A 24,238-nucleotide genomic window follows, 5' to 3' on the forward strand; every position below is an offset into this window, starting at 1 on the left:
TAGTCACATCAATAGATTATAGGTACATTTAGTCACATCAATAGATACCAGATACATTTAGTCACATCAATAGATACCAGATACATTTAGTCACATCAATAGATTATAGGTACATTTAGTCACATCAATAGATTATAGGTACATTTAGTCACATCAATAGATACCAGATACATTTAGTCACATCAATAGATTATAGGTACATTTAGTCACATCAATAGATTATAGGTACATTTAGTCACATCAATAGATTATAGGTACATTTAGTCACATCAATAGATTATAGGTACATTTAGTCACATCAATAGATACCAGATACATTTAGTCACATCAATAGATTATAGGTACATTTAGTCACATCAATAGATTATAGGTACATTTAGTCACATCAATAGATACCAGATACATTTAGTCACATCAATAGATTATAGGTACATTTAGTCACATCAATAGATTATAGGTACATTTAGTCACATCAATAGATTATAGGTACATTTAGTCACATCAATAGATACCAGATACATTTAGTCACATCAATAGATTATAGGTACATTTAGTCACATCAATAGATGATAGGTACATTTAGTCACATCAATAGATTATAGGTACATTTAGTCACATCAATAGATTATAGGTACATTTAGTCACATCAATAGATACCAGATACATTTAGTCACATCAATAGATTATAGGTACATTTAGTCACATCAATAGATTATAGGTACATTTAGTCACATCAATAGATTATAGGTACATTTAGTCACATCAATAGATACCAGATTCATTTAGTCACATCAATAGATTATAGGTACATTTAGTCACATCAATAGATTATAGGTACATTTAGTCACATCAATAGATACCAGATTCATTTAGTCACATCAATAGATTATAGGTACATTTAGTCACATCAATAGATACCAGATACATTTAGTCACATCAGTAGACTACATGATACATTTGGTCACCTCAATTATTACAGACTAAATGTAATTGTATTGTTTAGTGTTACCAGTAATGGAGTATGTAACATTTGATGTTTGATATCTACAGTATGTATGTATGTTATCCAGGCCAAGTTCTCTGTGTCTTCCCTGTTAGATGAATGTGGTGGAAAAGGTGGGTTCCCCACCGCTCTTTTGAGGAGGGGACCATCGTCATGTCTGGGGCATGAGTTTGCCATCAAGCGACCGTCATCTTTTGGAAAGAAGCAGCTGGAAGACATACTGGCAAAGGCAGGGGACTTCAAATTTGAAATGAGTTCTAATAAAACCTTTATTATAACACGAAGAGAGTGGTATGAGATCTCTCTCTCTCAACCTCTCTCTCAACCTCTCTCTCTCAACCTCTCTCTCAACCTCTCTCTCTCAACCTCTCTCTCAACCTCTCTCTCTCAACCTCTCTCTCTCAACCTCTCTCTCTCAACCTCTCTCTCAACCTCTCTCTCTCAACCTCTCTCTCTCAACCTCTCTCTCTCAACCTCTCTCTCAACCTCTCTCTCTCAACCTCTCTCTCTCAACCTCTCTCTCTCAACCTCTCTCTCTCAACCTCTCTCTCTCAACCTCTCTCTCAACCTCTCTCTCTCAACCTCTCTCTCAATCTCTCTCTCTCAACCTCTCTCTCAACCTTTCTCTCTCAACCTCTCTCTCAACCTCTCTCTCTCAACCTCTCTCTCTCAACCTCTCTCTCTCAACCTCTCTCTCAACCTCTCTCTCTCAACCTCTCTCTCAACCTCTCTCTCTCAACCTCTCTCTCTCAACCTCTCTCTCTCAACCTCTCTCTCTCAACCTCTCTCTCTCAACCTCTCTCTCAACCTCTCTCTCTCAACCTCTCTCTCAACCTCTCTCTCTCAACCTCTCTCTCTCAACCTTTCTCTCTCAACCTCTCTCTCAACCTCTCTCTCTCAACCTCTCTCTCAACCTCTCTCTCTCAACCTCTCTCTCAACCTCTCTCTCTCAACCTCTCTCTCAACCTCTCTCTCTCAACCTCTCTCTCTCAACCTCTCTCTCTCAACCTCTCTCTCTCAACCTCTCTCTCAACCTCTCTCTCTCAACCTCTCTCTCAACCTCTCTCTCTCAACCTCTCTCTCTCAACCTCTCTCTCTCAACCTCTCTCTCTCAACCTCTCTCAACCTCTCTCTCAACAATGGACAACAGAGCGCAGCAGGAAATGTCAAGGTAACAGACGTCCAAACCCCTTCACTGTCTGGGTTCCTATCTGGTGTATCTGGAATGGTATGCGTGTGTGCGTACTTTTCCCGTATCTTCCTAACATTCCCTCTTCCCTCACAATTTCCTCTACAAAGTCGACAACATGTAGATAAATGTCTCTGCCAAATGACTCAGAATGGCCTTTTAGGGTTTATAGCAGCAGTCATCATTTCGTTGTCACTTAGGTTACAGGCAAGTGCGGGAACTTGCATTACCAATTTCCCACAACTGGTTGGGAGTGCAGTTCTGCTCAGTGCGCAGTGGATGGTAGTTCCGTCCCTCTGTGAATGAGTACAGGTCTGTCTGAAGGCGTGACAGGTACACATACTCTTCATGTTATAATAAAAGTTTTAACCAAGCATGTTTTAGTGTATGTTTTTATTGAAATGACACATTGAATAACATTGCAATCAATCAAAGCTGTTGTTGTCAACATATTTTCCACTCCATTGTTATGTTTTGCAATTTAGCAAAGCCTAACAAATAACACATTTATCATAGCCTTTAACATGTTTGTAATTGTTTACAAACAGCAAATTATACAACAAGTATTCACATACAAATGCAACAACAATAATCAAAGCTCATGAACAGTCTCATGGTGACTTCATTGATAACTCACAATGCCAGCTGTCAATTTCCATTGCATGGCATTGACTACCTTTGCGGTGAGCTTTAGCTCTGATTAATAGATTGTACTACAAAACTGACTCCTAGTTTAGTCTCTTAACTTCTTTGAAAAATAATTAACCACACAGGACACCCACATTGGACCCTTTCAGCCTTGATGAAAAGTGGCGTTCTGCGATCAAGGAACATTTTCTGAAAATGTAAAAGATATTTGAGGTGGGTTCTGGTGAGAGAAACCAAAATCGCATTGGCCAGCACGCAAGCAGTAAGTGTGTGTCATATATTAACAATTACCTGTTTCCATCACGGACTCTCAGAGCTCTTTGGCTGTGGCAGGAGCTGGTGCCAAGACAGCCTGCTGTTGATAGGGAGGCTGTGAAGGCTGGGCCCGCTGGATGGCAGTCAGCAGAGAGGGAAACCAGGTAAGCGTGTCCATCTTCACATAAAATGAATGACCTTAAGTGACTGATTAGATAGAAGACTATTAAGGATGATCTGAAAGGTGCCTCACTAAGGACTTTTACAACAGGAACAGGGACGTAAGGGTAATAGAATGCCACAGCTGGGACAGAGGAGTGTTGGCAGCTGTGTAAACAATTAAAACAATTACATTTCAACACTAAACTTGAAACGAAAATCAACACTTTCATGTAGTTTCAAAGTGTACAAGTAAGCTAACTCATATGTTAAGGTTTGACGTCTTAGTAAAAAGTGGGCAGGGCCCCCCCCCTCCACCCATCAGACAATCCTGCAGGTGAAGAAGCAAAAATGTACATTCAATTCTCTGGTAACAGCTCTGGTGGACATTCCTGCAGTCAGCATGCCTATTGCACACTTTCTCAAAACGTGAGACATCTGTGGCATTGTGCTGTGTGACAAAACTGCTAATTTTAGAGTGGCCTTTTATTTTCCCCAGAACAAGGTGCACCTATGTAATGATCATGCTATTTAATCAGCTTCTTGATATGCCACACCTATCAGGTGAATAGATTATCGTGGCAAAAGAGAAATGCTCACTAACAGGGATGTAAACAAATTTGTGCACAACATTTGAGAGAAATAAGCTTTTAGTGTGTATGGAACATTTCTGGGATCTTTAATTTCAGCTCATGAAACATGGAACCAACCCTTTACATGTTGCATTTATATTTTTGTTCAGTGTATAATCAATGGTATACAAGGATGTACCCTTATTCTCTTGGGACATTCATTGGGACCTCTTCATCTGCAGACAGGGTTTGACGGCTCTGCATCTGAGGATGAAAAATGTTCTAATAGGATTCTGATTGGGGTGACAAAATCCTACAAGACTTATCAAAAACCTATAGGATAAAAAATAAAAAAATATCCGTCTGTCTGCATATTTCAAGAGATGGCATACGAGGTTTCTGTGAGATACCCGATTGGTTGGACGATGCTTTTCTTGTCAATCATCCTGAAAAAACAATCAATCCTGCATCGTTAACACTATGGAAAGGTCAAATGCTTTATTATCTAATCAAATCAAATCAAATTGTATTTGTCATGTGTTTAGCAGATGTGTAGCGAAATACTTGTAATCTAAATGTTGAAAGAGTGTGGGCGACGGAGAGAAACAAAATGGTGCCATTTGAGGTGGGCGCTGGAGATGAGGGTGTGAGCAGGTGAGTGGGGTGATGTGAATGTTTGTGTGCGTCTGTATGTTTTTGTTTGTTTGTGGATGTTTTGTATTGTTCAAAAAACATCAGGAAAAAAAGTAGTCCAATATAGGATTCCAATAGGATTCTGGTAGAGGTGATACAAAATCCTATAGGACTGCAAGAATCGTATAGGGTCTGATAGGATTACTTTTGATTCCCAATAGGAAAAAAGTAGTCCAATATAATTCCAATGTGATTCTAATACAGGTGACACAAAATCCTATAGGACTGTGAGAATCCTATAGAATCCAATATGCTAACTTTTTATTTCCTATAGTAGAAAAGTATTCTAATAGGATTCCAAAAGGATTCTGATGGAGGTGACGAGATCCTATAGGATTGTGTGAATCCTATAGGATTCTATTGAAAAAATCAATAATCCTATAGGATTGTTTCACAAGGCCTGAAATGATGTGGAAACAATGTTGATTCAACCAGTTTTTGCCCAGTGGGTAAGTTGATGTTCTGTGGTCCCCTGTGGTGGTTAATTTCTGTCTTATCAAATGAGGAGAGACAAACTTAACACACAAGTCAGAGTTATACTTAAACTAAATCTTTAATAATAAGAGCTTTGCAATAGCAATGACTTTCAACGATTCACCATTTCTAATGAATCATTGAGAGTGGCAAAACAAAAGTACAAAGATCTTTTATAGCCAAAATACACCCCTTTCAACCTACATGACGAACAACAGATACATAGAATGGTCATAAGGTTAAGATTTCAAACTGGATAGCCATCTCTCCCTGGTACGGTATAGAACAGAAACAGTAACTCATGTTCTCTGGAATGCATTTTAGGTTTTAGCACCCAAAGACATTGTTAATCTCCTCTGTGTCACGCCCTGGCCATAGAGGGTATTATTCTCTATTTTGGTTAGGCCAGGGTGTGACTAGGGTGGGCATTCTATGTTCCTTTTTCTATGTTCTTTATTTTCTATGTTTTGGCCGGGTATGGTTCTCAATCAGGGACAGCTGTCTATCGTTGTCTCTGATTGGGAACCATAATTAGGTAGCCCTTTTTCCCTCCTTGGGTTGTGGGAAGTTGACTTTGTTTAGGGCACATAGCCTTTAGCTTCACGGTTTGTTGGGTAGTGTTATTTTTTTGTTCGGCGTCTTTCTAAATAAAGAATATGTACGCTCACCACGCTGCACCTTGGTCCTCACCTTTCAACCAATGTGACTCTCTGTCAGTGTTATCTCATAGAGGCCAGTAGAACACACACACAATAGTTAACAGAATACTCTATTCTGTGGAATAAAACAACCATTATAATGCAATACAAGCATTATAACAATCTTGCAATTTCCCTGACACCCCACAGGCCCATCCAAACATGATAAAGAGGAAGCACGTTAAATAACAATAAAATATATTTTTTCAGAAATATAAACTATAAACCACAAGTGAAAATATCAGAAATAAATTATACATTGACTGTTAATAAAAAGATTGCACTTCCTTCTCTGTTCCCAAATGCTATCAGGCAGCTTTCCACTCCACCAGGTAGGCTAGCTGCATTTGAGTTTAATATTATAAACAAAAAAACGATAACAAAGAACTTGATTGCATAGTAACTTTATTATAAGTTAGATAACAGAATCTACCCCAAACCCCAATGCCTACTTCCATTGACCAAGCTATCTGAAATTAGACAAGACCATCCTAAATGTTAACAAGCAGCTGTCCATACTAAAACTCCACTAGGTAGCTGCGTGCCTTCATCAGACGTTTGAGCTTGCTCTGCAGTGCAGCCCTCTTGCTGCCGATGTCGATGTCCTCTTTCAGTAGCTGCTCGATGTTGTCCTTCTCCTGCAGAGTCTGAAGCATCTCCCTCTGCAGCTGGGAAGCAAACTCCTGCAGAACCAGGTAGCGGATCACCATGGGAATCTGATCAGCCAGACGCTGACTGGCAATCTGGCAAAGAAAAAAAACATCAGCTCTTGGGCATGAGACAATGAACTTCCTTTAACAGTAGCCTACTGTAAATACTCCTGACTTACATTATAATAGGACTTGAGGTGCAGCATCATCTCCCGTAGGGTAGCATGGGTGTCATGGCCGTTGACAGTACTCCTTACAGAGAAAACAGGTAACACTTTCTGACTCCCAAAAGAAAGGGAAGGATTTTTAACTAACTCTCCCTCCTCCAACGCTTCCTCCTCCCTCTTCCTCTTCCTCAGGCTAGAGCTGTAGGTGCTGTCCTGTGTGTACACTATCAGCTCCATCTTGAACTGAGTCCTCAACATGGACTCAGCCGTAGACTCCTTCTCCTGCTTGATTGTCTCGATCTTAGTCTGAAGGCCAAAAAACGAGTTATTCAATGTGTTAACTCCACATCTTGTTTAGGTTTAACTTGATGGCCAGCTGTGGCAATTTTAGTTTAGGCTTAAATCGTAACATGAATATGGAAAAGTATATAGAAACAGTTATGAAAACAGTTACCTTTGCTGTTTTCAGGAGGATAGGGAAACCTGTGAAGCTGTTCTGAGCCAGCAGTATGAACGCCTTCCTAGCAGCATCTAGAAAAGGGAAGAAACACTACTGTGATACATACAGATGTAGGATCTTAATTTGATCACTCTTTTGTTGCTAAGAATTTTCCTGCACAGCAGGAAATGCAGATGAGCTTCATGATTTACATAACTTCACTGAAAACACACAATAACCCAAGGTTATATTAACAGTATTGCACACACACACACATAATTGTTTATTTGTATTGTTTGTATATTGTTGTATTTAACATTTCTGTGACTGTCCTTGTTTATCAGTGTATCACTATTTTGTTACTTGTCATATTATGTGTTTCTTGTGGACCCCAGGAAGAGTAGCTGCTGCTTCTGCAAAAGCTAATGGGGATCCAAATAAACAAATAGACATTTTGCCTGTAGCCTAATTTTGGCCGGCTAATAGCCTAACCACCAATCAAGCAACATTATGGACTAAACGTTAAAATCCTGTTGCTGCAGGAACATTTTGCTGCAACAATACTGACATCGGTAGGACTCAAAACTACTACCAAACTCAAAGATAGACTACATTCTTGGATGGGAAAATGTATATCATTTTGTTGGCTTCATAGTTGAATCAAACCCAATGACTGGGTTTCAGGATAAGTAAAAAAAAAAACATAAAAAAAAAAAAGATCTATGTACTCAATACTGTACCTGATAACTCTTTCAGCTTCTTGACTGCTGGTTCCTCAAGTTGTTTGATCTGGTCTTTCACAATCACCTCAAAGGTCTTGTAGTTGATGAACCCTGGGAGCTCCCTTCCACGGTACGTCTTCTCATAATCAGCCACTTCTTTTTCAATCTTCTTATTAACTGCAATATGAGGCATCCACATTAACCTGTTGCTTAACCTAAACGTGTGAGTGTAAACATTCAATGTCATTTTAGATTTACAAGAAAGATGCAATGAGGCTACATTATTTTTATACATCTTAGTGCAGTATGTTAACGATCTACAACTTTGATATGATATTTTGTTTGTCTTGAAATATCTGGGCACTACATTTGACATTTTGATGATGGATGATACAGGAAAATAATACATATTGACATAAATGGCAACTCTCGGTTACCAAACTTCCTGACGCAGTATTTATGGCCAATGTTTATGAGAATTGTGTACTCACAGTTCTTTCCAGAGCGATCCAGTTGTGCCTTCCATTTCCCGAACTCTGTTCTGAGTGTGGAGAAGACGTTGATGTCTCCACTTTTCAGCTCCTCCCCAGTGCTCAGGTTAATGACATCCTGGGTGAACAAAGTCACTTTCTGCCACACGGAAAGAGGAAGCATCACATGTCAGTGTATCCTAAGAATGAGGGACTATGATGGCTTTGAGCTTCAGGGACTCACATCGATCAGAAAATACAGCCGTTCTTTTGGGTCTTCAGGGGGTCCGGTACCACATTTCTCCAGAGCGGTGCGTGTCTCCTCCAGCTTTTCCTCAATCTGCTCTTTTAGACGAGGCATGGATTTCTAAACACAAAGAAAGACATTCAAACAAGGCATATAGCAATACACCCTGAAAATAATCACTGTATATTCACATAAAGCCGAGAGGTACAGGGACATCATAATGTAATTAAAAATCATACACAAAACATGTTTGTGTATCAGTTTTTTGAATTCATCCACAATCCAACTGGGTACTCGAAAACAACAAGAGGCCATTAATTAAAAAACAAAGGTATAGTATAATGTGTAGCAAATGTAATGGAAGAGGAATTCACCTCGATATGTTGCACTAGTTCAAGAGTTAATTTCTCCGCCAGTTTAGGGATGGTGGCATGCCCCTCATCATAAAGAGTGCTATATAAAGGACAGAGAAAATGTGAAAACACAATGCAAACCTTTCACAAAATGTTGATGCATTTGTCAGACAATAACACAACAACAACAACACAGATCTGAAAATGATAGGGGAGACAGCCTAACAACTCAGACACACCGGTAGGATTGTCAGATGTTTTCCGTCCGACAATAGTTAGCAACTCTGAACAGAATGTCGCAGTCAATCTCTTTTGTGCTCACACAGAAAAGACCTTGAAGTCATTAGCCAGTCAGAATTGTTCAAATAACTCAAACCAGAAGGTGGCAGTAGTGTTGCTTGGCAATGCATGTCTGTGTGTGTTGCTTTATGGTCTATCCAGGTATTCCCAAACTGGGGTATGCGCAATGCCATTGGGGGTACGTCAAATAAAAATGATTGATACATTTTTTTAACAATTATTCTTCACATTTTTAAACAGTCCATTTATATTTTCCAACAGGGCTATACATTGGGGTGAGGTTTTTTTCTCGCCTGAGTAGCCTCATTTCACTGCCAAAAATAAAATTCAACCATCTAGTAAACCATCTAGTTTAACTTTGTTAAAGCAAGGCCCCTGAACTCTCGTGTATTTTCTGCACAATGCAATGATATGGGCAGCGACTATGTAACGCTTTTACAACATACAGAAGTGCGCTGATTATCAAGGGGCAAAGTATTGACACGTTTTTTAGAATTGAGAGACGAGCTTAAAGTTTTCTTTACTGACCGCTTGCATGATGATGATTTTCTCACACGACTGGCCTATCTGGGTGATGTTTTTTCTCGCCTGAATGATCTGAATCTAGGATTACAGGGACTCTCCGCAACTATATTCAATGTGCGGGACAAAATTGAGGCTATGATTAAGAAGTTGGAGCTCTTCTCTGTCTGCATTAACAAGGACATACACAGGTCTTTCCATCATTGTATGATTTTTTTGTGTGCAAATTAACTCAAGCTTACAGACAATGTCAAATGTGATATAGAGAAACACCTGAGTGAGTTGGGTGCGCAATTACGCAGGTACTTTCCCGAAACGGATGACACAGCAACTGGATTCGTTATCCCTTTCATGCCCTGCCTCCAGTCCACTTACCGATACGTGAACAAGAGAGCATCATTGAAATTTCAACATGCGGTTGTGTGAAAATGTAATTTAATCAGAAGCCACTGCCAGATTTCTGGATTGGGCTGCGCTCAGAGTATCCTGCCTTGGCAAATCGCGCTGTTAAGACACCGATGCCCTTTGCAACCACATACCTATGTGAGAGTGGATTCTCGGCCCTCACTAGCATGAAAACTAAATACAGGCACAGACTGTGTGTGGAAAATGATTTAAGACTTAGACTCTCTCCAATACAACCCAACATTGCAGAGTTATGTGTATCCTTTCAAGCACACCTGTCACGACTTCCGCCGAAGTTGGTCACTCTCCATGTTCGGGCGTCATTCGGCGGTCAAAGTCACCGACCTTCTAGCCATCGCTGATCCACTTTTCATTTTCCATTGGTTTTGTCTTGTCTTCCATCACACCTGGTTCCAATTCCATCAATTACATGTTGTGTATTTAACCCTCTGTTCTCCCCCATGACCTTGTCCGTAATTGTTTCTTGTAGTGCTTGTGCACGGTATGCTGGTATTACCGGGTTTTGTTTGATCCATTGATTTGTATTGTTCTGTTGACGGTGGTTTATGGATATTAAACGACACCGTTGTAAATCAGTTTTCACTCTCCTGCGCCTGACTTCTCTGCTGCCAGTATGCACCTCACTACAACCCCCTTCTCGTTAACCTGTGGTGAGTTATTCACAATTTTCAATGAACAAATAAGGTTTTATATGTAAGATGGTTAAATAAAGAGCAAAATGATTGATTATTATTATTTGTTCCCTGGTCCTATAAGAGCTCTTTGTCACTTCCCACGAGCCGGGTTGTGACAAAAACTCGCACTCATTCTTATGTTTAATAAATGTATTATATAGTGTGTGTGGCAGGCTTACAATGATGGCAAAAAACAACATTTGAGAGTGCGCTGACCCTGGTGTTAGAGGGGGTACGCAGCTGGAGGTTGAATGTTTGAAGGGGTACAGGACTATAAAAAGTTTGGGAACCACTGGTCTAGTCAATAGCTAGCTGCGCTAATGTTGCTATTGTTGTAGAAACCCCTTGTTGATACTAGCCAGATGGCACCAGCTAGATAACTAGTTAGCAATATTTTAATTCGCTCTCCATAATTGCATACTGCCCATAGATACATTTTTAGCTACCTGGCTAACGTTAGCTAAATTGTTAGCATGATTTGCTAGCTACCTGTTGTGCTAGCTAGGTAAAGTAATGACACTGCATTGATACTCGGCATCCAGCTACAGGCAGCTGCTTCATGGAAACATATCCATTGTGATTTAATTATAATGTTACTGGCTATAGTGGCCAGATAGCTAGCTTGGTAAAGCATTTAGTGTTGTGCGCATTGTGCTGCACTTATTACCACTCCCTTCATTTCATATGAGGTGTGTGTGACTGCCTTGCTCAGTTAGGAAGCTAACTAATAAGCTAGGGCACATTATCAACCCTGACAAAAAAAAACCTATTCAAGCACAAAACAAAGAACAATTCTCATGAAAAGGGTGGATGAGACCGGAAAAAGTGCCCTATTTTTTTCTTTTTTCTTGTCACTCCCCTCACAAAAAATTATAGCAGTTTTGAAACTGCAGTAAAACTGCAGTCGACTGTACTATTTTGGACGCAGTTGTTACAGAATAACTGCAGTGTACTGCACTGTAACTGCAGCTACACTGCAAAATTACTGCAGTAAAAAAAACGGGGTTATTTTGAACGCAGTATTTGCAGCATACTGCAGTTATACTGCACTCTGACTGCAATCGTTCTTCGTAAGGGTCCAGTCGCCTCCCCCACGTGGAGGTCCGTGCTCTCTGATTGACTCAAAGTCATGTTGTCGGTCACTGCTGAGCATTGCAATTCTACAAGTAGATACGGCAGTTTCATCGGTACCAGGTCGGTACACAACAGGTATGTATTTTATTCTAGCAAGAGAAGGAACGGCCTCATACTATGATAAGTACCTATCGGCAGTCTATAGGGTCTCAGATTCTCAGTGTGTTTCATGCTTAAGATGGTCTGGCTCGTTGGCTGGAATCTTTGTTAAATCTTGTTATCTTGTGGGGTAAAGAGCAATAATTGGCCGCAGAATGTTCTTGACTAATTGTTAGCCCTCTGTGTACCAGATTTAAAGCACACGTCAACCCACAGGACCAACCTGAGATGAGCGTGCTCTTTGAAGAAGGCCTTCTCCCTCTTTGTGGCCTCGGTCAGTGAGACTTGCTCCATGATCTCCTTCTGGCCCCTGCACTTGACTATCATGTAGCCCTTAGTCAGGTGGATAACCTCATTATGAACTATGTCCACCACCGTCTCTTCTGTGCCTTTGTCTACCAGGTCAGGCTTGGTCAGGATGCCTGTTCAATGGGAAACACACACAAGTCTAACTCATTAAAGTCAACACAAGTCCACATGGTTTATAATCACCATTACACAAGAGCTTGCTTCATAATAGTTGAGTAAATAATAAAGTGTGGAATACCTAATGTCCTTCCACCTTGAGGGTCCACCTCTTGTGCCATCTTCAAAGCCTCTGTGGTTGCAATGTCAACGTTGCATGGCACAACCACCAAGTTGATTGTTTCTTGCTTTGTGATGAACTTGCGTATCAGATTTTTAATCTGGAAATGCCAAAGATTATTATACTGTACATAACGTGTGGTGGGGGGATACGTGTCATTTTGGCTTCTGCTCTAAAACTGGGGTGACAAATGAACAGTGGTTCCCCACTAATATTGGGGGTGGGGTGGAGGTATGTACCTGTTCCCCAATGTTCTCAGGTTGACCCTTGACAGCTACCCGGGCGATGCCTGGCAGGTCGATGAGTGTGAGGTCTGGGACGTCAGGGGAGCCAATCTCCAAGCTGATGAGGTCATCACTGATACCCACCCCCACACCTGCCATTTCATCCTGGGCTGGAGGGGGGGAACAAGAATACAGGTGCCTTAGAAATAGTTAACTGTACCAACAGTTAATGATATTTTTCATGGTTTTAGGTATACATGAAAATAGTATGTTAGTGAAGAATAGTGACTCAGTTTAGACACTTGAGGTAATGAGAGTGGGTGTGACCACAATGAGAGTGGGTGTGACCACACAATGACAGTGATCACACCCACCTTCACGAATTTTCTTCTCCACATCAGAGGGGTCCTCAATCTCCTCCTCACGGTCATGGTAGCGGATTTTTCCGTGCCATTCCTCTCCTTCTTTCTTCCTCTTCATCTTCAGCTCGAGAGGGCATCGTGTTACAATACCTGTCAGAGTTGACAGAGGAGGAGTTAGACAGTGTAAAAGAGATTAAATGAAACTGCAAGAAACCCAGAGAAAAACAGCCCATATTCATCACCCTGTCAGAGAGTTCATTGGAAGAAGGGGAGTGAGAGAGAGAAGAAAAAAGAGATAAGAATATCAACTTACAGTGCCTTCGGAAAGTATTCAGACCCCTTGAATTTTTCCACATGTTGATATGTTACAGCCTTACACTAAAATGAATTAAATTTTTTTTTAAATCCTCAGAAATCTACACACAATAACCCAAATGACAAAGCGAAAACAGGTTTTTAGAAATGTTTGCAAATGCATTAAAAATAAAAAACAGAAATACGTTATTTACATACGTATTCAGACCCTTTGCTATGAGGCTCGAAATTGAGCTCAGGTTCATCCTGTTTCCATTGATCATCCTTGAGATGTTTCTACAACTTGATTGGAGTCCACCTGTGGTAAATGTGATTGATTGGACATGATTTGGAAAGGCACACACCTGTCTATATAAGGTCCCACAGTTGACAGTGCATGTCAGAGCAAAAACCAAACCATCAGGTCGAAGGAATTGTCCGTAGAGCTTCGAGACTGTATTGTGTCGTAGGCACAGATCTGAGGAAGGGTACCAAAAATGTCTGAGCATTGAAGGTACACAGTGGCCTCCATCATTCTTAAATGGAAGAAGTTTGGAACCACCAAGACTCTTCCTAGAGCTGGCCGCCCGGCCAAACTGAGCAATCGGGGGAGAAGGGCCCCCGATCAGGCCTTTATGGTAGAGTGGCCAGACGGAAGCCACTCCTCAGTAAGGCACATGACAGCACTCTTGGAGTTTGCCAAAAGGCACCTACAGACTCTCAGACCATGATAAAAAAGATTCTCTGGTCTGACGAAGATTGAACTCTTTGGCCTGAATGCAAAGCGTCACGTCTGGAGGAAACCTAGCACCATCCCTACGGGGAAGCATGGTGGTGGCAGCATCATGCTGTGGGGATGTTTTTCAGCGGCAGAGGCTGGGAGACAGGTCAGGATCGAGGGAAAGATCAACGGAACAAAATACAGAGAGATCCTTGATGAAAACCTGCTCCAGAGCACTCAGGACCTCAGACTGGGGAGAAGGTTCACCTTCCAACAGGACAATGACCCTAACCACACAGCCAAGACAATGCAGGAGTAGCTTCGGGACAAGTCCCTGAATGATGTTGAGTGGCCCAGCCAGAGCCCAGACTTGAACCTGATCGAACATTTTTGGAGAGACCTGAAAATAGCTGTGCAGCGACGCTCCCCATCCAACTTGACAGAGCTTGAGAGCATCTGCAGAGAAGAATGGGAGAAACTCCCCAAATACAGGTGTGCCAAACTTGTAGCATTATACCCAAAAAGACTCAAGGCTGAAATCACTGCCAAAGGTACTTCAACCAAGTACTGAGTAAAGGGTCTGGATACTTATGTAAATGTGATACTTCAGGTTTTATTTTTAATAAATTAGCAAACATTTGTAAAAACCTGTTTTTGCTTTGTCATTATGGGGTAATGTGTGTAGATTGATGAGGGGAAAAAACTTCTTAATCAATTTTATAATATGGCTGTAATCTAACAAAATGTGGAAAAAGTCTAGGGGTCTGAATACTTTCCAAAGGCACTGTACATATCAACTATAACATCAGAAACTAAACATAGAAACTAGCAAACACAATTGCATTTTATCGATGGCAAATTTAATGCACAAAAATACCGTGATGAGATCCTGTATCTGTGACCAACAGATGGATATCTTTATTCCTAGTCATGTGAAATCCATAGATTTGGACCTAATTTATTTATTTCAATTGACTGATTTCCTCATTTGAACTGTAACTCAGTAAAATCAATGAAATTGTTGCATGTTGCGTTTATATTTTTGTTCAGTATAGTTGATTGCAACATACTGGCCGCGTACTCATATTATATATTGGATTACCTGGCATTTAGGGGCCTACTTCCCACTGCCCTCATCTCACCTGTTTCATCAGAATCTAAATAACGTTTATTCGCCAAGTACATTCATATGGGGCGGCAGGGTAGCCTAGTGGTTAGAGCATTGGAGGTTGCTAGATCAGAGTTGACAAGGTAAAAAAATCTGTCTTCTGCCCCTGAACAAGGCAGTTAACCTACTGTGCCTAGGCCGTCATTGAAAATAAGATTTTCTTTCTTAACTGACTTGCCTAGTAAATAAAGGTACGAAAAATAAACATGTACCTACCAGGAATTTGACATGATGAAGCCACAATAAACACATAATTTACACTATCAACATGTACACTATGTAGAAAAACAACAACTACAGGCACTGTTAACACTCTAAACTACACGATAAATTATGCACATACAGAATGTTCATGAATTATCACTCACCACTCCCCCTTGGCAAAGCCACCCCAGATAGCGCCTCCAGCACTGAGCTCTTCCCTGAACTCTGGTCCCCTATCACCGCGATGGCTGGCAGCGCAAGGTCCTTCTCTACGCCAAGGGAGCGCAGGGAGTCGATGAGGTCAATACAGGGACGCACCTTCTCCTCATAATGTTGGTTCAGCGTATAATTCATGATTTGCGATTTTAAAAAACGGTTAATACACTGCAACTGCAACTGACTACACTGCAACTGACTACTGGCTGTACAGGTTCTGTAGAAAGAGTAATCCCTGGGAAACGATACTTATCCATAATATAGTTTCACTTTCATTTCTCCAACACAGAGGTAACCTGAGTGTTTCATCTCATTCGATTTTACATACATTTTTTCCAATATCAATAGCTCAACCATCCTGAGGCCAGAAAGTAATTAATTGACTTGCAGCCTGTACGTGTTGATGTGAAACATTAAGTATGTCTTAAACTGTAAACCACGGACAAAGTGGCAGAGACTCAACAATATGCAGATTAACATCATGCACACAGCGATAGACTTATGAGTATAGCATTTCTGAGCAATAGGAAAGGTCACATTTTGTTTGTGTGTGTTGGTTCAACATTTTATAAGCATGTTCTCTAATAGACAGGTCGGAACCAACATGGCTGATTTCCTCCTCCAGGCAGCGAAGAGACCTGACCCCTCTGGAGGTGCAGGTGTAGAGGGACCTCGAACTGATGCTAAAGTATGCACTGGACAGACGCGGGAGTCTAGGGCGGTGTTGTGACTTTACTTTCATTAATCTGATGACTTTTATTGATTTAATCCACTAACTACATTTAATTACTACCCAATTAAATTAATCATGTAACAATTCATTAGGATTTGGGTCACCACGGAAGAAGTTGGTTTAGAGAGTTACCATCTCCCGAATTAAACTCTATAAGGTCTTTACTTATTTAATCTATAAACAGTCATCTTATTAATCATTACCTCTTATCAAATCATCATTCTGACCAGACGTAACCTTCTTGGATCTGAAAAAAAACCAGCCTAACTCATTATTCAGTACTACACAAATTGGTTTAATTATTTATTTACTAGCTAACTAAATAACACAGAATAAACATACACCCTTTACATGAGACAAAGGTTGCTAGTGGACTGACAAAATATGATGGCTTATTACACAGAGATGGAGAGGAGGGGAAAAAGAGAGAGACAGAGAAAAAGGGACACATTCTATAACTATTCTCCCATTAACCATATACTTTGCACACAAACCGCCGCCCGTTTGGAATAAGAGGTCATGAATGTATTTACTTGTGAAATGCCTTGGTTCGTCGTTTATCTCAGTCGGAACCAAGCCTTCTCAGAAAATTGTTGGCCTTCTAGCTTTATGGCTCTGATTGTCCGAAAGGGGTCTCCACTTTCCCGTCTTCTACTGTTGTTCACTCTGGAAGATAACCAGCCATGTTACCGGTTCCCATTGGTGATAGTCTCACTTAGACTCGCTTTTCTCGATATCTGACTTAAGACAGCTAATCAGCTGTACCAGTGATTGTCTGAGGTAAGCTTCTCGCCTCTTCCTGCTTGTGTTGTTATTCACGATTCGAACCACGATGGACAGATCTCTCTGGTCCAAAGGAAGGTGAGTTAATTTCTTCACCTCCTGTTGAGGTTCAAAGCGTCAACCAATCCAAACGTGCAGCTCTCTGCCTCACGTTTCCTGGTCTTAAGGTTGATTCCTCTTCCAAGCCTTTATCCACTCTTGGTCAAAAGGGGCGTTCTGACCTCACTCAGGGCGTGGCTACTTAATGTGTAAAGGATATGATTAGAAGTTCTCATATGACTCCTAAAATCACATTCCTATCTTAACAAAAATACCTCCTTCATTTACCATATCCTATGCCCGACATATTGAATGAAAACTTGACAGATAAAGGGGGTATCCTTTCCAAGTTACAGTATTTGGTCCATACAGTTTTTAATAACATCACAAAATGAAAAACAATATGACATTCGTTTTCTACATCTCCCCACTGACCATTTCCCACATCATTACGTTAGAAATAATATTTTTGCCAACTTTTACTTTAACTACATTCCCAAAGAAAATAATGTACTTTTTACTCCATACATTTTCCCTGACACCCAAAAGTAGTCGTTACATTTTGACAGGAAAATTGTCCAATTCACACAATTATCAGGAGAACATTCCTGGTCATCCCTACTGCATCTGATCTGGCAGACTCACTAAACACAAATGCTTTGTTTGTAAATTATGTCTGAGTGTTGGAATGTGCCCCTGGCTATCCGTCAATAAAAAAAAGAAAAGAAAATTGTTGCGTATGGTTTAATATAAGGAATTTGAAATTATTTAGAGTTTTACTCAAGTATGATATTTAGTACTTTTTCCACCACTGGATGTGGCTGGGGGTTACAGCATTTCTTTCACATGACCCATCAATTTAGACAAGTGTGTCTGGGTAAGCATCATGTAATATTTATAAAATATCTGGACACTTTCTGTTTACCTGGAATTTTTCCTTGTTGTAGGCTACTACCACTTTTAGTCTTAATCTTTACTACACTACTCACTGTTTAGCACATGTCCTCACATGTGAATCCTTAGAGATGGGTGGGGCTGGCTTAGTCTCTCTAGACAAAGGCATTCCTTTGGTTGAAACTAAAGGGTAGAGAAAGAGTTCTCTCCTGCTCAAATTTACGACCGAGTGTGGAGGTGTCAAAACCATCCAGCAGCTCCCCCTCTCTCCTCTGTGGGAAAGAGAAAGGGAGAATTAGAGCAGAATTAGGCCGATACCCACTAATTATCAAAATCCAGAAAAGAGCCGTTAAATTCTACAACCACCTAAAAGGAAGTGATTCCCAAACCTTCCATAACAAAGCCATCACCTACAGAGAGATGAACCTGGTGTAAGGGTCCTGTGTGTAGCTGGTGTAGAGAGTCAGGCGCAGGACAGCAGATATGAGTAATCAATGTACTTTACTCAAAAAGACAAATATAAAGAAGTAACATCACAAGCCCACAAAGACGGACTGAATTACAACAAACAATCACTCACAAACACAACATGGGTAACAGAGGGTTAAATAATAAACAAGTAATTGGTTGAGTGAAGCCAGGTGTGTAAGACAAAGACAGAACAAATGGAAAATGAAAAGTGGATCGGCGGTGGCTAGAAAGCCGGTGACGTCGACCGCCGAACGCCGCCCGAACAAGGAGAGGGACCGACTTCGGCGGAAGTCGTGACACCTGGAGAAGAGTCCCCTAAGCAAGCTGGTCCACAATTAGACCCAAACAAATCATGAGAAAACAAAAAGATAATTACTTGACACATTGGAAAGAATTAACAAACAAACAGAGCAAACTAGAATGCTATTTGGCCCTAAACAGAGAGTACACCGTGGCAGAATACCTGACCACTGTGACTGACCCAAACTTAAGGAAAGCTTTGACTATGTACAGACTCAGTGAGCATAGCCTTGCTATTGAGAAAGGCCGCCGTAGGCAGACATGGCTCTCAAGAGAAGACAGGCTATGTGCACACTGCCCACAAAATGAGGTGGAAACTGAGCTGCACTTCCTAACCTCCTGCCCAATGTATGACCATATTAGAGACACATATTTCCCTCAGATTACACAGATCCACAAAGAATTCGAAAAGAAACCCAATTTTGATAAACTCCCATATCTACTGGGTGAAATTCCACAGTGTGCCAGCACAGCAGCAAGATTTGTGACCTGTTGCCACAAGAAAAGGGCAACCAGTGAAGAACAAACACTATTGTAAGTACAACCCATATTTGTGCTTATTTATTTTCCCTTGTGTACTTTAACCATTTGACATTGTTACAACACTGTATATATACACAATATGACATTTGTAATGTCTTTATTCTTTTTAAACTTCTGTATGTGTAATGTTTACTGTTCATTTTTATTGTTTATTTCACTTTTGTATATTATCTACCTCACTTGCTTTGGCAATGTTAACACATGTTTCCCATGCCAATAAAGCTCCCCCCCCCCAGTCTCAGCTGACCCATTCTGATCCTAACAGGACTGTCATGACAACCGCCACAAAAATGATTTATTGTTTGGTTGTGTTCATTTTGTAATTATATAGTCCCCCCCCAAGTTAATAAATACATGTTATTTGACCTAGAAATTGTATTTCTTTACAGATGTGATAGCCAGACCCAGCCAATCAGGATAAGGTTTTCCCCACAAAAGGGCTTTATTACAGACATAAATACTTCTCAGTTTCATCAGCTGTCTGGGTGGCTGGTCTCAGACAATCCCGCAGAGGAAGAAGCTGGATGTGGAGGTCCTGGGCTGGCATGGTTACACTTGGTCTGCGATTGTGAGGCCGTTGGACGTACCTCCAAATTCTCTAAAACAATGTTGGAGGCAGCTTATGGTAGAGAAACGTACATTCAATTCTCTGGCAACAGCTCTGGTGGACATTCTTGCAGTCAGCATGCCAATTGCATGCTCCCTCAAAACAGAGACATCTGTGGCATTGTGTTGTGTGACACAATGCCACAGCACAAGGTGCACCTGTGTAATGATCATGCTGTTTAATCAGCTTCTTGATATACCACACCTGTCAGGTAGATAGATTAGCTTGGCAAAGGAGAAATGTTCACTAACGGATGTAAACAAATTTGTGCCAAAAAATTGAGAGAAACAATATTTTTGTGCTTTTGAAAAAATTCTGGGATATTTTATTTCAGCTCATGAAACTCAGAGGTGAGTGATCGCTGTCCTGATATCCAGAAGCTCTTTTTTGCCGTAAGATACGTTTGCAGACACATTATGTACAAAATAAGTTACAAATAACGCGAACCCCCCCACATAATCGCACAATTGGTTGGGCGCCCGTAAAACTGCTGCCATTTCTTCCGGCGCCATTTTGAGCTTGATCTTAAGTTTCAGTATGAATACAACTGCTCTGCTCCCCTCAATGCTCTGAAGAAGAAGGATCTGTCTTGGGCTTTCGAGGACTTGAAGGAGGCCCTAACCAAAGCACCAATGCTACTCTCCCAAGGCTTCTACCTGCTCAAAGTACAAACAGATGCCAGTGACATCGGACCTGGTGCTGTTTTGACAAGAGATTGATGGCGATGAGCGAGTTATTGCCTATGGATCAAGGCTGTTGAATTCTGCCGAGAATAATTACTCTGTCTCTGTGCGAGAGTGCCTAGCAGTCATTTGGGTGGTGGAAAAGTGGTGGTCTTTCCTTGAAGGGAGGAAATTCGAGGTCATTACTGACTACTCAGCCCTGGCCTGGGTGTTCAACCATCCAAAGCCCAATTCAAAACTGGTAGATGGATGATCAGACTACATTTTGACTTCCATGTCACCTACAGAAAAGGACAGTGCAACATTGTTCCGGATACTCTTTCCTGCACCCCGGGTTGGGAGGCAGAAGCAAGCCACGGTCTGCTCCAGCCAAGCATCTGGCAGTCACAAATGTTCCCTCCCCTTGGACTGGTCTGACATAGCTTTAGCTCAGCAGTGTAAACCTGAGGTGCAGACCATAATGGCGAAGTCCAGGGCGGAAGGCCAAGACATGGACGCATTAACTATGCCATTGAAAATGGGTAACTATACCTGGTAATCCCTGTTGGACAGGGAGGTCAGAAGTTTAAACTGTTCCTACGTGGGATGAGAGAGCAGTTCTTGAGATACTTCCACAACAGTCCCCTTGGTGGACATTTAGGGAGGCTAAAAACCCTACTCAAAGTGCTGGAAGTTGCCTGCTGGCCCGATGTGAGGAAGGATGTATGGGAATACACTGAGGTGCATTACTTGCCAGAAGTACAAGCCTCGACTGACTAAGCTGTCGGGTCATCTACAGTCTACTGAAATCAAGGAGCCAGTATACATGCTGGGACTGGATATCATGAGCCCTTGACTATTGTAGCAAATGGGTTGAATTGTTCCCCATGCGAGAGGTGAAGACCCCAAAGACAGCCTCCATTCTCACTGATGAAATATTCACCAGATGGGGAACGCCAGCATATTTCATCTCGAACAGAGGAGCACAGTTCACCTCCCTCCTTCTCAAACAGGTTTGCCAGCAATGGGGTGTTGTCCAAAAGCTCACTACACCGTACCATCCACAAACAAATCTGTCAGAACGCATCAATCGCACATTGAAGACCATGATCGCAACCTTTGGGAAGGACAAGCACAACACTTGGGACAGCTGGTTGCCTGAGTTTCACTTCTCCATCAACTCTGCCTGGCAGGAGTCAACAGGTTTCACACCTGCAGAAATTGCTCTCAGACCAAAGCTGAAGGGTCCGCATGAAAGGCTCATCGGCAAGTCACCTGATCCTGACCAGAATGCCCACTCACTGCTCGAGAGGCAACAGCTCATGCTGAAGTAGGTTAGACGCAATGTCTCTAAAGCTCAAGAAAAACAAGGGCGTTACTACAATCCAAAACGCCAACAAGTTGCTTTTGAGTGTGATGATCTGGTGTGGATCATAGCCCACCCACTGCCCAAAGCTGATGCTGGTTTCCAGCCAAGGTTTTTAAGAGGCTAGACCCGTCAACTACTTTGTAGCCCCCCTTAGCCAGCCTGTGTCGTGAATGAGCCTAGTCAATATGACCTGATGACTCATCCAGTTCTCAGACAGAACTCTGGTAACACTGAAACAGGCCTCAACCACAAGCAGCTGGAGAGCAGCAAAACCCAGTCAAGGGCAGAGAGGAAATGATTTGTGCGGGTAGACTGTAGGCAGATGATCCTCTGCTGGACAGCGGAGGTTCATCATATATGGCGACACCCCCGTCAAACCTCGGGCCCCTGGGGTGAAGCTGGTAGGGTTGCCCGATGGCACGTGGGCCATGAAGTGTCTGAGATTATGCTGCGCTTATAAAAAATTGTTCTTTACGCTGAACGTATCCAGCGTGAACAGTGAGATAACACGCAGTAAGAGCCAGGTCACGCCAAAATAGTGCAGAGCGGAATATAAATATATATTAGATTGCTCGTTGGTGTTTTACACAAAAATAGCCCCTGCTGACACGTAGTATACCGTGCCACAAATGACCCGCAAAGTGTTAACAGTAGAAATAAGTGAGCTAACCTCTGTGGCAAGCAGGGATAGACCAAGAGGGGTGACCCGGGTTGAGCTCCACTGCTAACTCAGCTTAGGATAGGAAGACACTGAGGCCCCCTCACTGGGAAAGAGGCTCATACTGCAGGATAATCCAGGCCTACAACGTGCGATGGGAGTTGACCCACCCTGTGTGGTCAAGAGAAGATCCACAGGCAAAGACAACTGGCGCATGAGTGAACCTAGTAGAACCGTCTGGGAGGCGGACTGTACTAGTTGGTTTGATTTTGTATGCCATCTGTTTTATTTGTTAAATGTGCAAAAAAAATCCTTTCTTCTATTAGCTGCGTTGGATTTAGTGCTTTCCGACTGTTATCACCATACCAAATGTAACATATTGTCACGTCCTGACCAGCAGAGGGAGTAATTGTATTAGATTTTGGTCAGGACGTGGCAGTAGGGTTGTGTTGTATGGTTTTTCTAGTATGTCTGTTTCTTTGTTGGTCTGTGTGGCTCCCGATCAGGAACAGCTGGTTATCGTTGTTCCTGATTGGGAGTCATATATTAGGAGTGTGTTTTTCACCTGGGGTTTGTGGGTTGTTGATTTTGCACTGCTAGTATTTGTTATAGCCTGTGAAACTGTCATTCTTCGTTTTCTGGGTTCACTTTATTCTAATTAAATATAAAGATGAGCATTCATATCCCGTCTGCGTTTTGGTCATCTCTTCACGAAGACAGCCGTTACACAAATCATACTAATTTCAGGGTATTTTATTTTCATTTTACTTAAGCTTCATTTAACTAGGCAAGTCAGTTGAGAACAAATTCTTATTTACAATGACTGCCTACCAAAAGGCAAAAGGCCTCCTGCGGGGAAGGGGGCTGGGATTAATAAATTTTTTTAAATATAGGACAAAACACACATCACGACAAGAGAGACAACACAGCACTACATAAAGAGACCTAAGACAACAACATAGCATGGCAGCAACACATGACAACACAGCATGGTAGCAACACAACATGACAACAATATGGTAGCAACACAACATGGCAGCAACACAACATGGTAGCAACACAAAACATGGTACAAACATTATTGGGCACAGACAACAGCACAAAGGGGCCTGGATATACTTTTACTATGTTACGTCTAGTCTATGAGACCAGGCTGCAATAACCAACAGGTTTTTTAGGTAGGCTGTCCTCTTTTATACCTCTAGATGTCCCTATCTCAATAAATAAGGGATGAGTCTGGTTTTTCTATCAGTAGAATAGCCTGGACTGGAAAAGACACAATATATATCTAAATGGGTGATCAAGAAAATGCACAGCCTTTTATTATTTTATGTCCTGCTGCTGAAATGTGTAATATCTTGCAATTGGATGTCTAAAGTTGCCTTGTATGTAGACAAATCAGTATGAGGATGCAAAATAGTATTTATATTTGAATGTTGTATTTTCATCAACTGTTAAGTACATGTCCGTTGCTTTTTATGGATTTTGTGTCCATGACTCGTGTGCAAAA

General features: G+C 41.5%; 1 protein-coding gene across 2 annotated transcripts; it reads right to left on the reverse strand.

The window, feature by feature from the left end:
• Nucleotides 1-6,079: 6,079 nt before the first annotated feature.
• LOC115207665 (interferon-induced GTP-binding protein Mx2) lies at nucleotides 6,080-15,907 on the reverse strand. 2 transcript variants are annotated; one of them, XM_029774983.1, is made up of 12 exons: nucleotides 15,618-15,907; nucleotides 13,079-13,216; nucleotides 12,720-12,874; nucleotides 12,442-12,580; nucleotides 12,118-12,316; nucleotides 8,761-8,839; nucleotides 8,384-8,506; nucleotides 8,161-8,299; nucleotides 7,688-7,846; nucleotides 6,963-7,039; nucleotides 6,521-6,814; nucleotides 6,080-6,434 (listed from the first exon to the last, which is right to left on the reverse strand). In XM_029774983.1, the coding sequence occupies exons 1-12, from the start codon at nucleotides 15,805-15,807 to the stop codon at nucleotides 6,210-6,212; spliced, it is 1,917 nt and encodes a 638-aa protein (XP_029630843.1). In that variant the 5' UTR covers nucleotides 15,808-15,907; the 3' UTR covers nucleotides 6,080-6,209. The 2 variants fall into 2 exon arrangements, with proteins under 2 accessions (XP_029630843.1, XP_029630844.1); XM_029774984.1 differs by lacking the exon at nucleotides 15,618-15,907 and adding an exon at nucleotides 15,466-15,607.
• Nucleotides 15,908-24,238: the final 8,331 nt, after the last annotated feature.

This window comes from Salmo trutta, chromosome 14 (genome assembly GCF_901001165.1).
Source record: "Salmo trutta chromosome 14, fSalTru1.1, whole genome shotgun sequence".
Taxonomy (NCBI): Eukaryota; Metazoa; Chordata; class Actinopteri; order Salmoniformes; family Salmonidae; genus Salmo; species Salmo trutta.